This window comes from Piliocolobus tephrosceles, chromosome 14, assembly GCF_002776525.5.
Source record: "Piliocolobus tephrosceles isolate RC106 chromosome 14, ASM277652v3, whole genome shotgun sequence".
Classification (NCBI taxonomy): Eukaryota; Metazoa; Chordata; class Mammalia; order Primates; family Cercopithecidae; genus Piliocolobus; species Piliocolobus tephrosceles.
The window spans coordinates 18284206-18305939 of NC_045447.1; the positions used below are offsets into that span (position 1 = coordinate 18284206).

Here is a 21734-nt window from a genome sequence, read left to right on the forward strand (position 1 = left end):
CACATTTAACAATTTAGAAATAAATCATTAACTAGTTGGTAGAAAAGCAAGTCAAGTCCAGCTGGCTTTGATCCCACCTAATGTAGGATTTTGCAGATCCTTTCTCTTCTTGATTAAATTTTTTCCCCAAAACTGTTTCTACCATGTGTTTATAATGTGCTCTTTTTTTCCAGCCATATTTTTGCAACAAACTAGTACTTATCCCTTAATTTTTTGCTTTTTTTTTTTTTTAGTTTTATTAACAGAATTGTAAAATTTTAAATTACTTACAAATTGTAAATTTTAAAAGTAAGTAACTTAGTTTTCCCTGTCTTTGCCAGCTGGAAATTCTAACCTACTTTCCTTAGAATTCTCAGAAAATTTTTAAGATCTAGGATCACTGTCATCATGTTCATAGTTGCCTTCATTTTTGAGTACTGAGTATGTGCCAGACACTGTGCTAAATGTGTTGTGTATGCTATATTTAATTCTCACAATAATCCTACAAAGGTTGGTATAATTGTCTTCACTTAGCAAATGAGAATACAGAGGCCAAGACAGAATAAATACTTTGTGCCAGCTAGTCACTAGTAGAGCTGGAATATGAACCAAACTCTGTTTCCTTGGGCTGTTTTTTCCATAAACCCTGATACTCCTTGCCTGTATTATACCCATCCCACCTAATCAATGTGACTATAAAATAATGGAAATTCTGAAACTTCTCCACCCACTCATCTCAAACAGAATCTTTAAAAAGGTAATTTGGCTTATATTCATGTGACATAGATATGTACCATATCTTGAGATGATACACCAATGAATTTTCTTTTGAAAAAGTAATGACTATTAGTGTTGTAAAATATATTATTATTTATATACACTCAAAAAATGCTTTTTTTAAAGTGTTAAAACCTTGCAGGAATTGTTCACATCCTGAGTATGTAAATTCCATAACTGAGCATTACTACCACAAGAAAATCTGAGAATCTCTTTTGGGATAGTTTAAGAAATGTGTAGTATTGCATAGTTAATGCAGCAAAACTCCACAGTGCTTATGCTTCCTTTATGAATAATTCTATATTTTTTTCTGATATAATTTTTGTGCTTTCTTTACTAGCAACATGTCATTAAGACCAGATTAGCTAATTTTATCCTAAATTAATTGTTAGCTGATCTCAATAGTATAGATGTCTGATTTCTATTTAAAATCCAGTTCTGTCCGGGCGCGGTGGCTCAAGCCTGTAATCCCAGCACTTTGGGAGGCCGAGACAGGCGGATCACGAGGTCAGGAGATCGAGACCATCCTGGCTAACCCGGTGAAACCCCGTCTCTACTAAAAAATACAAAAAACTAGCCGGACGAGGTGGCGGGCGCCTGTAGTCCCAGCTACTCCGGAGGCTGAGGCAGGAGAATGGCGTAAACCCGGGAGGCGGAGCTTGCAGTGAGCCGAGATCCGGCCACTGCACTCCAACCTCGGCGACAGAGCCAGACTCTGTCTCAAAAAAAAAAAAAAAAAAAAAAAAAAAAAAAAAAAAAAGAAAAATCCAGTTCTATACCTTTATTCTCCAGTTATGAAGCTGTGGGCTTTGGTTCTTTCATTTCAAATCTATGGACAAGCATAAGTGGTCTGTTAATAGCCTTTTTTTTCTCTTTTTTTGGTTTCATTGCATTTATATCATTGACCTTTGCTTCAGAAAGCATTCAAGTCTTTAACAGAGACCATGAAAGAGAGTGTTGTAAAGTCTTTATTCTATGAAAGAAGTCACACAGGCAAAGCTTTATATTTGCTGAGTGATTTCTTTTCTTTCTTTTTTCTTTTTTTTTTTTTTGTTTGTGAGACAGAGTCTCGCTGTCACCCAGGTTGGAGTTCATTGGTGCAGTCTTGGCTCACCACAACCTCTACCTCACAGGTTCAAGCAATTCTCCTGCCTCATCCTCCCAAGTAGCTGGGACTACGGGCGTATGCCACCATGCCCTGCTAATTTTCGTATTTTTAGTATAGACGAGGTTTCACTGTGTTGGCCAGGCTGATCTCGAACTCCTGACCTCGTGATCCACTCGCCTTGGCCTCCCAAAGTGCTGGGATTACAGGCATGAGCCACTGTGCCCAGCTGATTTAAATCTTTTTTTTGAGAGACAGAGTCTCCCTCTGTCACTCAGGCTGGATTGTCACAGGCACGTTCATGGCACACTCAGCTCCAGAGAATGGCTTCAATTCCCTATGATACCATATCCTGCCTAACCAGTCAGCACTTCTGGCTCCCTGACTTCACCCCACTTACCAACTCGTCCTTAAAAACTCTAATCCCTGAATACTTAGGGAAACTGATTTGAGTAATAGTAAAGCTCCGTCTCCTGCACAGCTGGCTCTGCATGAATTACTCTTTCTCTATTGCAATTCCCCCATCTTGATAAATCAGCTCTGTCTAGGCAGTGGGCAAGGTGAACCCGTTGGGTGGTTGCAGGATTAGTCTCCTGTGTTTCGCTGGCCTGTGGGACTTTATGAGAGATAGGTTTAATTTGAGATAAGTGAACCTAGCTGTTTATTCCTGTTTAACTGCAGTTGGAGTAGTTCATGCAGCCTAGAACTCCTGGTCTCAAGTGATCTTCCTGCCTCAGCTTGCTGCCTCAGCCTCCTGAGTAGCTGGGACTATAGGCATGTGCCACCATGCCTGATAAATTTAATTCTTATACATGCAGAAATTGGCCTTTCTATCATGAATAACATGATGCAAAAGCACTAGTAGTGCAGCCTCACAACCAAAATTCCTCACTTCTTTTTTCTTTTTTTTTTGAGACAGAGTCTCACTCTATCACCCAAGCTGGAGTGCAGTGATATGATCTTGGCTCACTGCACCTTCCATCTCCCGGGTTCAAGCAATTCTCCTGCTTCAGCCTCCCGGGTAGCTGGAACTACAGGCACACACCACCACACTGACTAATTTTTGTATTTTAGTAGAGATGGGGTTTCACCATGTTGGCCAGGCTGGTCACTGGTCTTGAACTCCTGACCGCAAGTGATCCACCTGCCTCAGCCTCCCAAAGTGCTGGGATAAAGGCCATGAGTCACCATGCCCGACCTATATTTTCTTTTAAAAGAGAGAAAAGCACCTTTTTTTCCCCCTTGTTTTAAAATCTGGCCATGCGTGATGTATCATACCTGTAATGCTAGCACTTTGGGAGGCCGAGGCAGGTGGATTGCTTGAGCTCCAGAGTTTGAGACTAGCCTGGGCAACATGGGAAAACCCTGTCACCACAAAAAATACAAAAATTAGCCGGATATAGTGGCGCATACCTGTAGTCCCAGCTACTTGGGGGGCTGAGGCAGAAGGACCACCTGAACCCAGGAGGTTGAGGCTGCAGTGAGCCGAAATCGCACCACTGCTGCCTAGGGGACTAAATGAGACCCTCTCAAAAAATAAAAGCAAAAAACAAAAACCAAAAAAAAAAAAAAAAAAAACACCCAGGAAAAAATAAAGCATGGTATGTACACTCAGACAACTACTTCATCAGGATTCATTAAGTCACGCATTTTTTTTTTTTTAAATCAGCAATTAAGGAGTAGATCTTCCAGGTAGAAAGTCTTTTAGTGTCCCAAGAATTATGAAGGGAAAACTCACTTTAGGAATAGCGACTACTTTGGGAACATTGGCTATATTATGGTTACACAATATTATTAAATGATTTTGTGTTCAAAAGGAATACCTTTTTCTTATAGGTTGTGGGTTAGGCAAACACCATCATTGAAAGTAACTGTTTATCCTTTTGTATACTGAATAAATGTATTTAGAGGAATGAGGAGTAAGCATATTTTGATTAACATTTTAAAAGCCTTGGAAATGATGAAGTGTTATAAGCCATTCTTCGAAAGGTACATTATGTTCTTCATAATTTTCTGATAGTGTAGAGGGGCTTCGATTGACTGGTTCCTTCTTATTGAGTCATAAAATATTCCTGAATTTTATTTTTTATGAATACAGATTTTATTTGCTAGATCTTTAAGTGCCTTGGGATATTCTTGTGTAAGACTGTGTGTATGTGTGTGGCTTCTTTTCTTTTTTCTTTGCTAAATAAGATTCATAGATTTATGTTTGATAGTGTAAATTAGATAATGCAAATTTTTATTGCATTTTTAAAAACATCTATACTATGATCAGTACAAATTTTAATTAAGCTTTAAACATCAAAATATTTGAGCTTATATCTCTGAGAACCTTTGACTTTGTTAGGCTGCAGCTTCTCTTTAAGCAATAAGATTTCTCAGCTTTTGTTAAAGACCTGAAATTTACTTGCAGTGAGAAAAGAGACCAAGATTTATTCTGGACAGAACATAAACACCATCACTGGAGTCAGGACCTATATAGATGGTGAACTGTAATGCTTTGGATCTACAGAATGAAGCTTGATACCTAAGGAATATCAAGTTATTTGGCAGACAAATTTCTTGTACCAATTTAGAGTCAATCTTAGGAGTATGGTAGGGAAAAGTCTGGCTTTGTGTGAATAGACTTGACTTACTAGCTGAGGACAATAACTTTATCTGAATTCTCTCAGTAGTAAAATAAGTATTATGACCCTCACCAAGTAGAACTACCTTGAGGATTAGAGAAAAAATATATTTATTTACATAAGCCCTCAATAAGTGATAGCTCATTGTTTTTATCATGATCATCATCATAATTATTACTCCTGCTTTCAAATACCTCCATTTTAAATTTTCTGTAAAATTATTTGTTAGCTAAGAAATGGCATTATGCAATACACTAGGCAGCTTTTAATAGCAATACAGAATTTTAAAGGTGATTTCTTTGGACACAAGGCTTTGAGATATGGTAAGTATATATGATTTACATGAGCTGGGCTTTCTTTCCCTTCTGGGATGTTAGGCAATACAACTTTTAAACTGATTTACTTTTATTCATTGTCTTTGCTTTTATTTGCAGTTCTGGGAAATGCCAGTGCAAAGTGGGTGTCATTGGTTCTACATGTGACCGATGCCAAGATGGATATTATGGCTTTAGTAAGAATGGCTGCTTGCCCTGCCAGTGCAATAATCGGTCTGCCAGTTGTGATGCCCTCACAGGTACATACTTTCCTTAACTTTGTCATGTAATTATTCCACTGTTCTTTTCATTTGGAAATCTTTCAGCTATAGGTTGATTCTTCTGAAATAGTTTGGAAGGGCCTTTATCTTCTAAGTAGGATGTAATAGATCACAGCAAGCCAAACTCCTGCTACAACAAACTTGAAAAAGTACGTAAATTTCAAAAAAAAAAAAAATATATATATATATATATATGTATACACACACCTATGGAGGCAAGGAGAACTATAGGAACTACAATTTCAGAAAGGTTGGAACTCTTCCTAGGTAAACTGATGATCACCAGCCATTGTCTTTCCAGGGGACATTTGCTGATTCCGAGCATAGGCAAAGAATGAGCTAGATCCAAGCAAAGGAATTCTTCTTTAGGAAAGAGATACAAGAAATGTTTTTGGCAGTCATTTAAGGCTTGCATAATGGTTGGAAATAAGGGGATCCCTAAACACAAGGCCAGCTTTTCCACAGGATATTAGCTGACCATGCAGAAGATGGAAGGCTGGGCCAGAAAGGTAGAAAAAAATCTCTTTCTCTTTCAGTCTTGTGCTGAGGAGACAAAATCCCTTTAGAAAGAGAGGGCCTGCTATGATGTTCAATTATCTCCCCCTCAAGATGTTCTCAGACTCTGAAGGTGCATGCATTGGGACCTAGGCTCAAATTACCAAAGGCCGATACAAATCTCTCACAGTCTTTTAGGGCCAAGGAGACACAAGCTTGCTAGGCTGTCAATCAAAAGCTTTAGAGGGTCATGACCAAGAAATAGTAAGGAATCAGAAGTTGATTAACTCATACTAAAATTATAGTCCACCCTCAGGCCGCCTCAACTTCCGATTGGATTGAAGTAATTCTCTCATTATATCTGCCTAATTGATGAAAGGGGAGCCCTCTCTGGTTCTTTTATAGGTTGTGGGTTAGGCAAACACCATCATTGAAAGTAACTGTTTATCCTTTTGTATACTGAATAAAGACAAGATCACTTTTATGTGATCTTGTCCCTGCCTATTTGCCAGTTTTATCTTCTGGCATTCTTTTTCTTTACATCTGTGATCCAGTCACACTGATTTCTAAAACAAGTCATGTTCCCTGCTTCCAGGGATCTCATAAATGATCTTTCCTCTGCCAAGAATGGTTTTTCTAATCCACCTGTACCTCCATCCTTGACCTCTCTGCCTTATTAAATCATATTCTTCCCTCAGATCATCAATTAAAGGCCACTTCATCAGGAAGCATTTCCTGATGCTTTAGGCTTAATGGTAATGTCCCTATTATATGTTCTCACATATACTTGTATTTTTTTCATAGCACTTTTCACAGTTTGTAATTGTATATTTATTTGTGGTTCTGAGTCACATATGGCTCACTCATGAGGGCAAGAAGAGTTTTTTTTTCACCATTGTATACACAATCTCTAGCATGGAGCTTTAGCATATAGTAACCACTCACTAAATTTTGATCAAATAAATGAACAAATGAGTGGAAAGATATATAGAGGAAAAATGATTTTCTTTTTTTTTTGAGACGGAGTCTTGCTCTGTCTCCCAGGCTGGAGTGCAGTGGCCGGATCTCAGCTCACTGCAAGCTCCGCCTCCTGGGTTTACGCCATTCTCCTGCCTCAGCCTCCCGAGTAGCGGGGACTACAGGCGCCCGCCACCTCGCCCAGCTAGTTTTTTGTATTTTTGGTAGAGATGGAGTTTCACCGGGTTAGGCAGGATGGTCTCGATCTCCTGACCTTGTGATCCGCCCGTCTCGGCCTCCCAAAGTGCTGGGATTACAGGCTTGAGCCACCACGCCCGGCCTAAGAAAAATGATTTTCAATACTGGGTAACAACAGGAATACTTCATTATACTGAGCTGATTAAAATTACTCCCTAGATCTTTTACTGTACCAAAAAGCAGTCTACATTGCTGATTCTCAGTTTTAATTTTTCTTACAGCAATGAGGCCACTCTCTTTGCTGTCATGTAAGTGCTGACCTGTCCTTGATCTGGAGATAATTTAAGGCAAAATAATTATTTTTCATGGTTATGGTTTCCAAAAGCAGCTAGTAGTGAGAGAAATAAATGGTTTCTTTGTTTGGAATTATAATAAAAGTGGAATCCAACATGAAGGAGTGTAAATACTTTATTTAAAATTACAAGCTTTATATAAAACCACTCTTGTCAAGTGTCTTTATTTTCAACAGTGCTGTGATAAGGTTGCCCTCTGGTGGCCACTTACTAAGTTTTTACAGTCCTATTTTCACCCCCTCTACTGTTTTTCTATTCCTTCTGTTTTAGATTGAAGTAGATTTTCAAAGTACTCTTTTTTTTGTGGTAAAATATATTTGGATAAACATTTTGGAAAGCAATTTGATAGTAAGTATTAGAAATCTTAAAAATTCTTCTTTGATCCGGTAATTCTATTTCCAGGAATCTATTCTAAGGAAAGAATTCTAAATTCGTAAGAAGCTTATGTTCAAAGATGCTCACCAAAGTGGTAGTTACAATTTTAAAAAGTTAGACAACCCGATTTCTCACAGTAGGGTATGAAATAAATACTGTTATCTAGGCAGTATGTTATTAAAATCACAGAAAACCAAATGTTGACCTTACATTGGGCAAGTTACTTAATCTGTTTCTTCACCTATAAATTTGATATAATAGCAGTAACTGCCTAGTGGGTTGTTGTGAAGATTAAATGCAATACATTAGTACAGCCTTCATATAGTGTCTGACGCATCACAAGTAATCAGTAAATGGTAACTGTTATTACATTCTCGATAAAATGTTTTATTTTGTTTTTTTTTTCTGAGACGGAGTTTCACTCTTGTTGTCCAGGCTGGAGTACAGTTGCTCTGTCACTTAGGCTGGAGTGCATGACACAATCTTGGCTCACTGCAACCTCCGCCTCCTGGGTTCAAGTGATTCTCCTGCCTCAGCCTCCTGAGTAGCTGGGATTACAGGTGCCCACCATCATGCCCAGCTAATTTTTTTTGTATTTTTAGTAGAGACAGGGTTTTGCCATGTTGGGCAGGCTGGTCTCAAACTCCTGACCTCAGGTGATCCGCCTGCCTTGGCCTCCTAAAGTGATGGGATTACAGGTATGAGCCACTGTGCCTGGCTGATGAAGTGTTTTAAAGAATGATATATAGCAATATGAGAAAGTGAAAGAAGCAAGGTATAAAATGACATATGCCATATAATTAGACTAGTTAAAAAACAAAAGCCAAACCCCTGTAAATGACGAAAGATTACAAAGAGAAGTACTAAAAATCTGTGGGTTTTTTTGTTTTGTTTTGTTTTGTTTTCTTCTTTTGAGACTGAGTCTTGCTCTGTCATTCAGGCTAGAGTGCATGGCACGATCTTGGCTCGCTGCAACCTCTGCCTCCCAGGTTCAAGCGATTCTCCTGCTTCAGCCTCCCAAGTAGCTGGGATTACAGGCGCCCACCATCACATGCCTGGCTAATTTTTGTATTTTTAGTAGACATGGGGTTTCACCATGGTGGCCAGGTTGGTCTTGAACTCCTGACCTTAGGTGATTCACCCATCTCGGCCTCCCAAAGTCCTGGGATTACAGGCTTGAGCCACGGAGCCCAGCCTAAAAATCTTAATGAGAGATTTCCTAAGATTATTTTTTACCCCTTTCTACTCCTGTATTTTTCCAGATTTTCTTTATTAAGCACGTTTCCCTTAAAATGGAGGTGGGGGGATATTATTTTTTAAACTGGAACTTTATGTTCATATAATATACTTCCTTTGAAAATCCAGTGTACCTTTATGTATTCATAGTGTCCTATGATGAGTAACTTGACCTGAGTAGCTTGATTGAGTTGACTAATCTACTCCCCAGTGATCCTTACTTTGGGTATCATGCTTTCCTGGTTTTTGTGCTACCTAACCAGCTTTTCCTTCTTATTAGTCCTACTACATCTTCCTCAGTTCAGCTACAAGCATTGGAGTGCCTCAGGGCTCTGAGCTTGTCACGTTTGTCTTTGCCATTTAAACTTTCTTCCTAAGTGGTCTCATTCAATCCCCTGGATTTAATTTGTATTTGTTTGTTTGTTTTAGCTCATTTTCTCCCTTAACCCTGGATTTAATTTTTTTTTGAGACGGAGTCTTGCTCTGTCGCCCAGGCTGGAGTGCAGTGGCACGATCTTGGCTCACTGCAAGCCCTGCCTCCCAGGTTCACGCCATTCTCCTGGCTCAGCCTCCTGAGTAGCTGGGACTACAGGCCCCCGCCACCGCACCCGGCTTATTTTTTGTATTTTTTTTAGTAGAGACGGGGTTTCACCGTGGTCTCGATCTCCTGACCTTGTGATCCGCCCGCCTCGGCCTCCCAAAGTGCTGGGATTACAGGCTTGAGCCACCGCGCCCGGCCAACCCTGGATTTAATTTAAATGCCATCTATAGATGTGCTTATTATCAGATTTACATTTCTCCCTTGATCTCCACACTCAAATATCCAACAGTCAAATATCCACTTGACATCTTCACTTGAATGTTTTAACTGGCATTATAAACCTAACACATGCAAAACAACTTTTTTTTCAACTTTATAAATTAAGCCTGCTCTATCCATTTCACCAAGTTACTGAGTCCCAAAGCCTCGTAGTCATATTTGATTTTTCTCCTTTTTCTTACTGCAAATATCCAGCTTATCAGTATATTCCATCAGCCCTATCTTCAAAACATGCTCTGAATCTGACCACTGCTCATGACTTTTATTGCATCATCCTTGCCCAAGCCACTGTCATCCCTTTGAACTACTTTGGCGCAGTCTCATCTGGTCTTTCAGCCTCCTCTCTTCTCTCCCTCTTACCTGATCCCCACCCCACCACAGTTAGCCTCCATATAACAACCAGAGCAATCTTTTTAAAATGTAAAACCAGATCATGTCATTTTCATGCTTAAACCCTCCAATGGGTTCTCATCCCTTTTGGAATAAACAAAATTCAAACATCTCTCCATGGCCTATCTGGTTTTACATTTTCTGGGTCCTGCGTTTCTCTCTGACCTTATGCCCTATTACTCTCTCCCTTGTTAAGCTGGGCTCCATAGTGGACTCCTTTCAGTTTGACAGGTTGAAGCTTGCCTTTTGTTCTATAAAGAGAGTAAGGCATTTCTTCCTACAACAAAGCACATTACTGTATTTCCGACAGGTTTATATATAAATGATGAAATGGTAAAATAAATAAAGGAATAAGGAAAGGTCTTTTTGCAGGTAACAATTTTTGCAGGTATGTTTTCAATGTTTTGTCCCTGAATTTGGCTGGAAAGGAGCCCTACATTCCTTTCTTTGACTAGTTATTTTCTTGGTTATCTCTACAAAGATTTTTGAGATGCTTAGTCAAGGAGCATGAAAAAAATCATCTTCAGGAAACATTCCTTTTTCTTTTGATCCATGCTTTGGCCATCTTTCAGCAATGAGAATGTGAGTTTTAGGGCAGTATTGTTATATTTTGGGGGTGCCAGGCAGAGCACAATGAACAATGTTAAACTTCAGCTTATTTTTATATATCATTTATCATAAAAGAAAGACCCTTAGATTTTAGATTTAAAGGAAACCTTAGATTTCATCTAGTTCAGCTTTTAAAATTTACAGATGAGGAAATTAAGACATAAAGAGAAAACATTTTGTCCTATGCAGTAGTCTTTCACCCTTTGAAATGCTCACATTATATTAAATCATTAGCCAAAGAATTATTATCCCATTTTACAGATTAGAAAAGTGAAAATCAGAGAAGCTATTTGCTTGAGGTAACATAGTTTGTGAGAAGTTCAGCTGGAAATGGAACACAAATTTGACATTAAATCCCATACCATTTTTGAAATGCTACGTTGCCTCTCACAGAGGAGTTGTAAGCTATTAAAAAAGCAAATTCACATCATTAGTTTCTACCGTATATAGGTTTTAAATGTTATGGTCTTTATTTTTATTGTAAAAATAAATAAGTCTTAAATATATATATGAAGTGTTTCAAATTGCTTGAATTCTTGAAATATTTTACAATGTGTTTGTGATATGTTTTACAGTGTGTTATTTTACAATAAGAAAAATCAAGATAACAAAAAATAAAAGTGATGCATGTATACTAGAGATAATTTGAAGACTAGAAGGGGAAAACACTGAAAGGGCTATTGCCTCTCACAACTATTGTTAACACTTTGGTTATTTATGGCTGGCCTATCTTTATTAGTTTTCTTTCTCTATAGTTGTACTTAAAGTACATGCACCGTAAAGCAATGTAAACAGTGATGAATATTTAAGAATCAATGAATTTTATCCTTTTTTTAATTTATTTTTTTTTCTTCTGAGACAGGGTCTCACTCTGTTTCCCAGGCTGGAGTGCAGTGGCATGATCATAGCTCACTACAGCCTCAACCTTCCAGACTCAAGCGATCCTCCCACCTCAGCCTCCCGAGTAGCTGGGACTACAGGCATGCACCACCACATCCAGCTAATTTTTGTATTTTTTGTAGAGACAAGGTTTTTCCCTGTTGCCTGGGCTGGTCCCAAACTCCGGGGCTCAAGCGATCTACCTGCGTTGACATCCCAAAGTGCTGGATTATAGGTTTGAGCCACTGTGTTGGGCTAAATTTTATACTTATACTTGCTTTCATTTTTACTTTTGAGATAGCATTGTTTACCATGTAAGGTTTTTTTTTTACTCATTGATTTCTCATTGCAGGGTATGGCAAAAAAGAAACAAATAAAAAATTCTTCTGGAAAAAATATTCTGGTATAAATGGCTTAAGAGAGTAGAATTATATTGTGGTAGTCACAGACATGTGGAGTCTTATTTAGAATAGTAAAAAGACTCAAAATAATAAGCATGTAAGCCCAGTAGCACTGTAGGAGTAAAGTGTTACAAGTGTTACAAGTATGTGACATATATATATATATATATATATATATTTTTTTTTTTTTTTTTTTTGAGAAGGAGTTTCACTCTGTTGCCCAGGCTGGAGTGCAATTGTGCAATCTCAGCTCATTGCAACCTCTGCTTTCCAGGTTCAAGTGATTCTCCTGTTTCATCCTTCTGAGTAACTGGGATTACAGGCATGCACCACCACACCTGACTAATTTTGCATTTTTAATACAGACAGGGTTTCACCATGTTGGTCAGGCTGGTCTCGAACTCCTGACCTCAGGTGATCCGCCTGCCTTGGCCTCCCAAAGTGCTGGGATTACAGGCATGAGCCACCACGCCCGGCATATATATATATATACCCTTAATATATATATATATATATATAAAGGGTAGCAACATGACCTTTTCTTATCACATCAGTTATGCACAAAGGACTTACTATTGGACTGCATCTTACCCTGAACATGCAAATTTTATTACACAACTGTTAGCTTTTTTTTTTTCCAGGTATTTTTATATTAAAGCTTAGCACTTTATCAGAACTTTTTCTCTTAAAAATTCTTTGTATTGAACATTTTTAATAGGGGGAGAGTTAGGTAGACAGATTTCACACATAATGCAGGTTTTGACGTGTCCAACCTGAGGAACAATTTAACTTTTAAAATTGTTTTATTTTTAGAGCAAAACTCCAGTTTCCTAGTATGTATTTTTCAGCTGTTTTTATTGTCACAAAGATACATAGCTAAAGAGAGATCATGATATAGGAAGATCCGGAAAGAAGCCAGTACCTAAAGTGTCTTCACAGCATGAGTATATACTACTTTGTTATATGTGGGAAAAAATCATCAACACTATCAGGCCTTTAAAATTACATGATTGAAAGCAATGATATTTACATACAAGTTTGATTTAATGTTAAGTGTTCATATAACAAACTTTTGAAGATGTCTTTCACAATAAATTCATGAAGTTTGGGGGAATTTTGCTGTAGTCAGTTAGGAATTGAGATTTACCCTTAGGGAGGCCTACATGGGCGCATCACTTGAGGTCAGAAGCTCAAGACCAGCCTGGCCAACATAGTGAAACCCTGTCTCTACTAAAATACAAAAATTAGCCGGGCGTGGTGACACGCTCCTGTAATCCCAGGTACTCGGGAAGTTGAGGCAGGAGAATCACTTGAACCTGAAGGCAGAGGTTGCAGTGAGCGGTGAGCAGAAATCATGCCACTGCACTCTAACCTGAGCCACAGAGTGAGCTCCGTCTCAAAAAAAAAAAAAAAAAAAAAAAAAAATTGAGATTTTTAACATGTAGGTTGATGACATTTTCATTATTTTGTTTTTTTCAAGTTTTGCTTCAGTTGTGAGACCATTTTATTCCACAGCCTTATTCTCTCTCCCTTTTTAAAAATATTTCTACTAGTAAGGAAAAACTATTCATAAAATCAAGACTTTATGAATAGTTTTAGCATTGAACTGTAGTTAGTTTACTTTGTAAAATGTCATTATCTTCCTAGATCTCTATGTTGAGTTTACTCACTAATTTCCATAGTAGTAGTTCTAAGTGTCCCTTTGAATCTTGGTGGCCCCATAAGGAAGGAATGTAAATTTTTTTTTTTTTTTTTTTTTTTAAGACGGAGTCTCGCTCTGTAGCCCCGGCTGGAGTGCAGTGGCCGGATCTCAGCTCACTGCAAGCTCCGCCTCCCGGGTTTACGCCATTCTCCTGCCTCAGCCTCCTGAGTAACTGGGACTACAGGCGCCCGCCACATCGCCCGGCTAGTTTTTTTGTATTTGTTTAGTAGAGACGGGGTTTCACCGTTTTAGCCAGGATGGTCTTGATCTCCTGACCTCGTGATCCACCCGTCTCGGCCTCCCAAAGTGCTGGGATTACAGGCTTGAGCCACCGCGCCCGGCCAGGAATGTAAATTATGCTACACTTTCTCATTTCCTGTTTTCAGATGTTATGCTGCTTCCATGTCTGTAGAACATCCTTATTCATAGAGTGCCAAGGGAGTATTATTACAAAACCTAAATTTGCTGCTTTTTTTTTCTTTATTAATTGTTTTTATTTTTACTTTAAAATTTTAAATATATAAAGCTACGGAGAATAATATAGCAAATACCCGTGCACTCACACCCAGAATTATTAATAATAAAGATTAACATTTTGACATTTTACTTCATATTTATACATATATGTATATAGTTACATCTTTGAAATAGAAAATTTCAAATAAAGTTGAGGTCCTCTTTTCCTCCCTAGTCCTGTCTTACCCCGCTCCCTCCACAGAGACAAGTGGAGTATAAAATTCCCCTATACCCTGGAAATCCACATTTGAATTTTTACCTCATATTTATGTCCATCTGGTTAGTATCCATTTGCTTAGCGTGCTTAGTGTGGTTTTTAAATTTTAATAAGTATTCTCTTTCTGTATGTGTTATTCTCCAATTTGCTTTTCAGCCTACATTCTTTATAAGATTTAAGCTGGGTGGCTAATCTAATGGCTCACGCCTGTAATCCCAAAACTTTGGGAGGCTGATGCAGGAGAAGCATTGGAGGCTGGGAGTTCAATATCAGCCTGGGCAACACAGTGAAATCCTGTTTCTACAAATAATTTAAAAATTAGCCAGGTGTAATGGCATGCTCCTATAGTCCCAGCCACTTGGGAGGCCCCATCTCTCAAAAAAGAGATTTATGTTCATGCATGTATGATTAGTTCACTTATGAAAATGCCACAGTTTCTTCTATTAATATGTATTTGGATTGTTTTTATTTTTTCCTTGGTGTATAGTTGGCCTACTTTTGGTATGTAATCATATCAACCAGCAAGGGTTTCCTGAGCCACTAATCCTGTATCCCACCTTTTCCTAAGGAGTTTACAAACCAGTAGGGGACACAATTCATAGGCATGGGCAGTATAGAAATCAGGTGGGGTAGAAATTAACTCTATCAACCCCTATTAGTTTTTCTTTTTCTTATGATCTTTTTGTTGCAGGCATGATTTTTGAAAGTTATTGGGCTTTCAAGGTAAATCTTTAACTTTTAAAATTAATTTGCTTCTTTTAGGTGCTTGTTTAAACTGCCAGAATAGCAAAGGAAATCACTGTGAAGAGTGTAAAGAAGGATTTTATCAGAGTCCTGATGCCACTAAAGAATGTCTTCGCTGCCCTTGTTCAGCAGTGACATCTACAGGCAGCTGCTCTATAAGTAAGGCTTTTCTCTAACTCTTCATTTTAGAGGGGGAAAAAAAAATCAGTGAATCAGTTATCAATAGGTGTAAGTTGCATTGATGAATAAAGTTCTGGATGCCATAGGTGAAAGGGAGTTAAAAAAACAGCAAAAGTTTTCCTTTCCAGGAATTTATAATCTAATCCAAATATATATATGTGAATGAGACTTAAAGTGTCTAAAAACCTGCACAATGAGTTAATACAGGAACTTCAAGACTGAGCAACTTTTGCTCACCTATTTAAAGGTAATATTTACTAATTAGTTCCTCCTAGATACCAAATAATGTTGACTAATTGTGTCTATATGGCAATCTAATAAATATAGTTGAATCATTTAATACTAATGTATATATTAGTTATCTATTGCTAAATAACCAATTACCTTAAAATTTAGTGACTTAAAACAATAAGCATTCATTATTTCACATATTTTCACTAGGACTTTCGAAGCAGCTTAGCTGGGTGGTGCTGGTTTGAATTCTTTCCTCCCTTCCTTTCTTTCTCCCTGTCTGTTTAAATAATAGCTTTCTTGAGCTATAATTCACATTTCATACAATTTATTTAAGACGCAAAATTCAGTTTTTTTAGTACATAGTCTCAAAGTTGTGCAACAATGACCACAATCAATTTTAGAAGTTTTCATCACCTCCCCCATCAAAAGGACCTAAGAAACAATCCTATAATCATTAGCAATTACTCCCTTTTTGTCTGGCCTTAGGCAACCACTAACCTCTTTTTCTGCTCTATGGATTTGCCCATTCTGAACATTTCATATAAATGAAGTCATACAATATATATGGCCTTGTGTGTCTGGCTTTTTTCACTTAGCATAGTATTTTCAGTTCATTCATGTTATAACATGTCCAATCCTTCATTCCGTTTTGTTACTAAATAATATTTTATTGTGTTATACCCCATTTCATTTATCTTCAATTGATAGACATTCGTGTTGTTTCCAATTTCTGGCTATTACAAATAATGCTGCTGTGAACAATTGTATACACGTTTTTGTGTGTACATACATTTTCATTTATCTTCAGTATATACCTAGGAGTGGAATTCCTGGGTCATGTAGTAACTGTGTTTATCCATTTGAGGAACTGTCAGGCTGTTTTCCAAAATGAGTACACTATTTTACATTCTCATTCTTACCAACCCTGTATGTAGGTTCCAAATTTTCCACAGCTTCACCAACACTTACTATCTGCCTTTATATAATTATAGCCATTCTAGTAGATATGAAGTGATATTCCACTGTGATTTTAAGTTGCGTGTTCCTGATGGCTAGTTATGTGCTTATTGGTCATTTATATATTTAGAGAAATGTCTGTTCAGATCCTTTGCCCATTTAAAGTTTGGATTACTTATCTTGTTATCATTGAGTTGAAATAATTCTTTATATGTTCTAGATACAAGTCCCGTAACAGATATGTGATTTATAAATATTTTTTCTATTTTGTAGTTTAATTTTTTGCTTGCTTTTTGGTGACCTTCCCAGCAAGGCCCAGTTCAAATGTTACCTGCTTCATAAAGACTTTTCTGTATCTCCCAGTAGGAAATTATCCTCTCCCTCAAACTCTCGTACTGCAGTGCAATATCATGTATTTATGTACAGTGGATGCACCAAGAGGGAATAATTACTTTACCTGGAGTGGGGGAATATCAGCAATAGCTTCAGAGAGGATATGACATAAAAGCTGAGTCTTGTAATGGGAGTCTGCATTTAGCAGGTAGACAGGAGAAGGAAGGACATTTCAGATAAAAAGATCAATAGGAACAATGGTACAGAAATCTTAAAACAGCCGATTTGATCAAGAAACTACTTAGGAATGTCAGAAACAAAGTATAAGGCAGAAGGAGTGAAACATGAGGCAGGCACATTGAATGTCATGTTTGAGGTCCAGTTGGTCTGCCCGTGACAGGCATGAAAGACTTTCACAAACCTTAATTTCAGTCCTTCAATCTATTTCGTCAGGAATTCTTTAATTAGTTATTGTTGCTATAGTTGTTGAAGTACAAAAATGCTGTAAAATATGGTACTGTTGTAAGCTATAACTTCATTGAGAACAAGGAGTATATGCCTTTTCACTAATTATTTTTTTCCTGTATATTGTTGTTTGCATGGGTTATGAATAATTCAGCTGTCACCTTTTATTGCTAAAAGTAACCTAAGTATTTCTGGTTTAATTCCCTTATTTGAAATATGGAAAGCTGAGGCTCAGAGTTTAGTAACTTACTTGAGGTCACACTACCAACTAGGATTGTAAGTGGTAAGTTAGAATTCTTTATCAATTGCACACTCTGGGAATATACAAACCATTGAATTGTATGCTTTTAATGGTTGAATGTTACAGTATATAAATTATATCTCAAAGCCATTTTTAAAAGTGAAAGATGAAAGGAATTTATTTTTCATAAAGAGCATCAGAAATATGATTCATTGCAACAAGTTCCATGACCACTGTAAAGTATTCCTGCTACAATAACATTAGTCTGTGTTTAGATAACAGGGTGATCCTGTTAGTGTAATTATAATAGTAAATTCTAAGAAAAGATCTATCTAGCAGATTTAAAAGATGATTTGTTCATTATTAAAAATTATTTATTACATATAATGAAGAATCCAGAATTGAAATCCTATGAAGAATAAAAAAGAAGCAGATAGGTATGAGTTGTTATGCTCCTACTGCCTAAGGTGAAATTACTTATATATTGAACACATGCTGTGTTTTAGGCACTGTGCTAAACATTAGTGATAAAGACAGAAAAATGTCAAGTAGCTCATAGTTTAATGGGAGAAACACACAAGTAATTAGGTAATTACAATTTCAAATGACATGTGTTACAGTTAAGCATAGACTAACCCTATCCCAAACTGAGGAAATCAAGGAAAACTTTTGTGCTTCTGAGAAGAAGTAATATCTGAGTTAATTTCTATAGATTGAATTTGCTAACTGAACTAGAAATAGAGAGACAAGAGGATGTCCCGTGCAGAGAAAGCAGTATGTACAAAATCTCAGAGAAAAGAAAGCAGGCAGTTTTTGGGAGTTCTCTTAAGCCATTTAATGTGCCTGAACCTTAGGGGGTAGTGGAGTGTGAAGTGAAGAGAGAAAAGTTGAGAGAAGTAGGCAGAGGTCAGATTATGAAAGGTACTAAAAATTCTGTTAGATTTTCACTTAATCCTGAAGGAGTCAGGGAGCCATTGAAGAGATTTCTCTAGAGAAGTAACATGTTCTTATTTACTTTGAAGTTCAAAGTGAATGTAGGGGTGCATTGTGATAAAAAGAACCATGAGGAAGTAGCTACAATAATTTAGGTGAGAAATGATGAAGGCTTAATCTGAGATCACTCCAGTGGGAATGAAAAGAGACATCCGTGGATTGGAAAGACTTTAATCAGGTACAATTGATATGAATTGATAACTGCTTAGAAGGGACATAGGGAGAAGGAGGATTGAGAGATGATTCTCAGTGTTTTGGCTTATGCAAGTGGGTAGATGTTGGTACCATTCACTGAGATATAGGGAACATTGGAGGAAGACAGGACTCAGGAAGGGAAGATACTGAGGACAGTGTTGTACATGTTAAGTTTGAGCTGTTTGTGGATCCAGGTGTACAGGAAGTTAGTATATAGTTTGGAATTTAGGACAGAGATGTAGACTAGAGATACACATGTTGGAATTGTTGATGATGTCAGTGGATGAGTCCACCCATGGAAAATGAGCAGAGAAGAGAAAGAAACCAAGAGTAGAAGTCTGCAGAGTACCAACATTTAAGTATGGGAGGGATGGAGGAAGTTTTTGTTAAAACAATATTTTATCCAATCTGTCATCTATAAAAAGAAGGGAATAACACAGTTATGAGAGTGCCAACCCATCATAATCAGTCAGACTCCTTTTGTAAGCCTGTTTATTTTGCTCTCTACCTGAATAGGTTCTCTGAATGGCCCCATCATTCCTACAATAAGCTGGAAAATTAGTAAATAGATTATAGATTTTTAGTTTAATTAATTAATAGAGATTATTATATGTCTCCAGAGAGGAGACAGTAGGGAAGGTTTATAAAACTTTTTTTAAAAATTAGAGACAGGGTCTCACTATGTTGCCCAGGCTGGTCTCAGACTCCTGGGCTCAAGCGATCCTTCCACTTGGCCTCCAAAGTTCTGGGGTTATAAATCTTTCTAAGGACTAGTTGTTGTTTTGCATTTTTAATTGTAGCTTCCGACTGCCCTAAACTATTTTGGCATTCTCTCTTTTAGAATCGAGTGAATTGGAACCTGAATGTGACCAGTGTAAAGATGGTTACATGGGCCCGAACTGCAATAAATGTGAAAATGGCTATTACAATTTTGACAGCATCTGTAGAAAGTGCCAATGTCATGGCCATGTGGACCCAGTTAAAACTCCAAAGATTTGTAAGCCAGAGAGTGGTGAGTGCATCAACTGCCTCCATAACACCACTGGGTTTTGGTGTGAGAACTGCCTAGAAGGTTATGTTCAAGACCTCGAGGGAAATTGCATCAAGAAAGGTAAAACTTCATCTAAGTGATTGTAAATTTGATATCTAAACCTAGCAGTGAAAATTTCAGCAGTGAAAAATGGAAGGCTTTGTAAAACCTTCCAACCCTACCAGAGGAGTTTCTGGAAATAGATTTTGATAGATATTTGCCTAAAGAGGTTTCCTTCCATTCCTGCTGCTCTTCTGACACTCCACAGTCAACTCCAGAAATTTGAGGACCAAGACAAAGTCGTTGCGAGAGTGAGACAAAATGTTCTCACATTTTTCTCTTCATCTATTTTTATTTTTATGTTAATAATTTAAGAATCCTATCATTTCTTTTATTCTTTGCTTCCTTTATTCTCATCACTTTGAGGGATCATCAAAGGTCTTTTGAAGTAGGGACATCTAATCTGGTTAGAAGTTCCAGCTGAGAAGCTGGAGTTCATTTTAGCATCTGTCCTAACTTTGGGCTTAAGTTTCCCCCATGTACAAAGGAGGAAATAATAGAAATAATAATATTCCTTTTGATTTTTAAAAGCAAACTTATTCACATGGCAAAATATTTTTTTTTTTTTTTTTTTTTTGAGACGGAGTCTCGCTCTGTCACCCAGGCTGGAGTGCAGTGGCCGGATGTCACCTCACTGCAAGCTCCACCTCCCGGGTTTACACCATTCTCCTGCCTCAGCCTCCCGAGTAGCTGGGACTACAGGCGCCCGCCACCTCGCCCGGCTAGTTTTTTGTATTTTTTAGTAGAGACGGGGTTTCACCGTGTTAGCCAGGATGGTCTCGATCTCCTGACCTCGTGATCCGCCCGTCTCGGCCTCCCAAAGTGCTGGGATTACAGGCTTGAGCCACCGCGCCCGGCTGGCAAAATATTTCTTACAGGAAAGCTCAGTAAAGATTAATTTTAAAAATGAATGATTATAAATTCAGGATGAGTTAGGGATATTGAGGGTTTATTAGGTCACAGAGAGATTGGACCATGCTGTTCTACAAACCACTCTTTGATATTCTAACATTCTGAACACGAGGCTCATGAGCAGTTGGTGTGTGGCAAGTGTCATCTTTCTGCCATTTTCTTGATATCTTGATACTGTTGTGATTAAGACAAAAAGATTCAGATTGAACCCTATTACTAGCTAGAGATCCCACTACTCAGTTCTGTTACCTATTTGAGAGGCACACTTTGTCCATAGTTAACTGACAGGACTGATGATTTTTCTTATTAGCTATTAAGTAATATGTATAAACTTTGCTTCTTTTTAGAATAAGTTGATATGGCTTTTGTGGTGAAGAATTATAATAATAATAGTAATAATTTTATTGAGTACCTGCTATATGCCAAGCATTAAATGTGATAATGCGTGTGGTACATTATTTCATTTAATCCTTCCCAAGAACTCTGCAAAGTTGATGTTATTCACATTTTACAGATAAGGAAATTGAGCTTTAAAAAAATTTACTTATCTATAGCCACACACTTCTATTTGATTCCAAAGCCTTTAGTCCTTCCACCAAACTATGCTGCCATTAGACATACAAAGTATAGTACCTAAATTATAAAGTAGTTGTGATCTACACAAAGGAAGAATTCCTACACGTGGAATTAAGGAAAGCTGTTTTCTCTCTTGGCTGACGTCAGCCTCGGACATTTAACATTTGTTTTTCAGACATAACTCGAGGTACAGTTTTGCCTACACCTCCTTTGCAGATAATTATTTTACCTTTATGAAATGCCATCAGACTTGTTAGACTTATTTTTGTTCAAATGATTGCCATATACACCTATAACTTTTAACTATGTGATTTAGAACTCAGTAGTGACAAATTTACTGCCTTTGCAGGAATTTGTATGATTTTATCTAAGAGTAAATAAGAATGGAAAACTCCACTGGAATTTTCCCAATTTTTTTTTTTTTTTTTTTTTTTTTTTTTTTTTGAGACAGAGTCTTGCTCTGTCACCCAGGCTGGAGTGCAGTGGCACAATCTCAGCTCACTGCAACCTCCGCCTCCCGGATTCAAACAATTCTCTGCCTCAGCTTCTCAAATAGCTGGGATTACAGGTGCCTGCCACCACG

At 37.6% G+C, this 21734-nt stretch overlaps 1 protein-coding gene across 1 annotated transcript in view; it reads left to right on the plus strand.

Annotated features, from left to right (window-relative positions):
* The window catches only part of MEGF9 (multiple EGF like domains 9), a 115512-nt gene that overhangs the window by 88354 nt on the left and 5424 nt on the right, over positions 1 to 21734 (plus strand). Inside the window, exons 3-5 of the mRNA XM_023223680.2 lie at positions 4923 to 5062; positions 14994 to 15134; positions 19415 to 19684. Coding sequence (XP_023079448.1) covers positions 4923 to 5062; positions 14994 to 15134; positions 19415 to 19684 — 551 coding nt within the window. The remainder of the gene's footprint in view (positions 1 to 4922; positions 5063 to 14993; positions 15135 to 19414; positions 19685 to 21734) is intronic.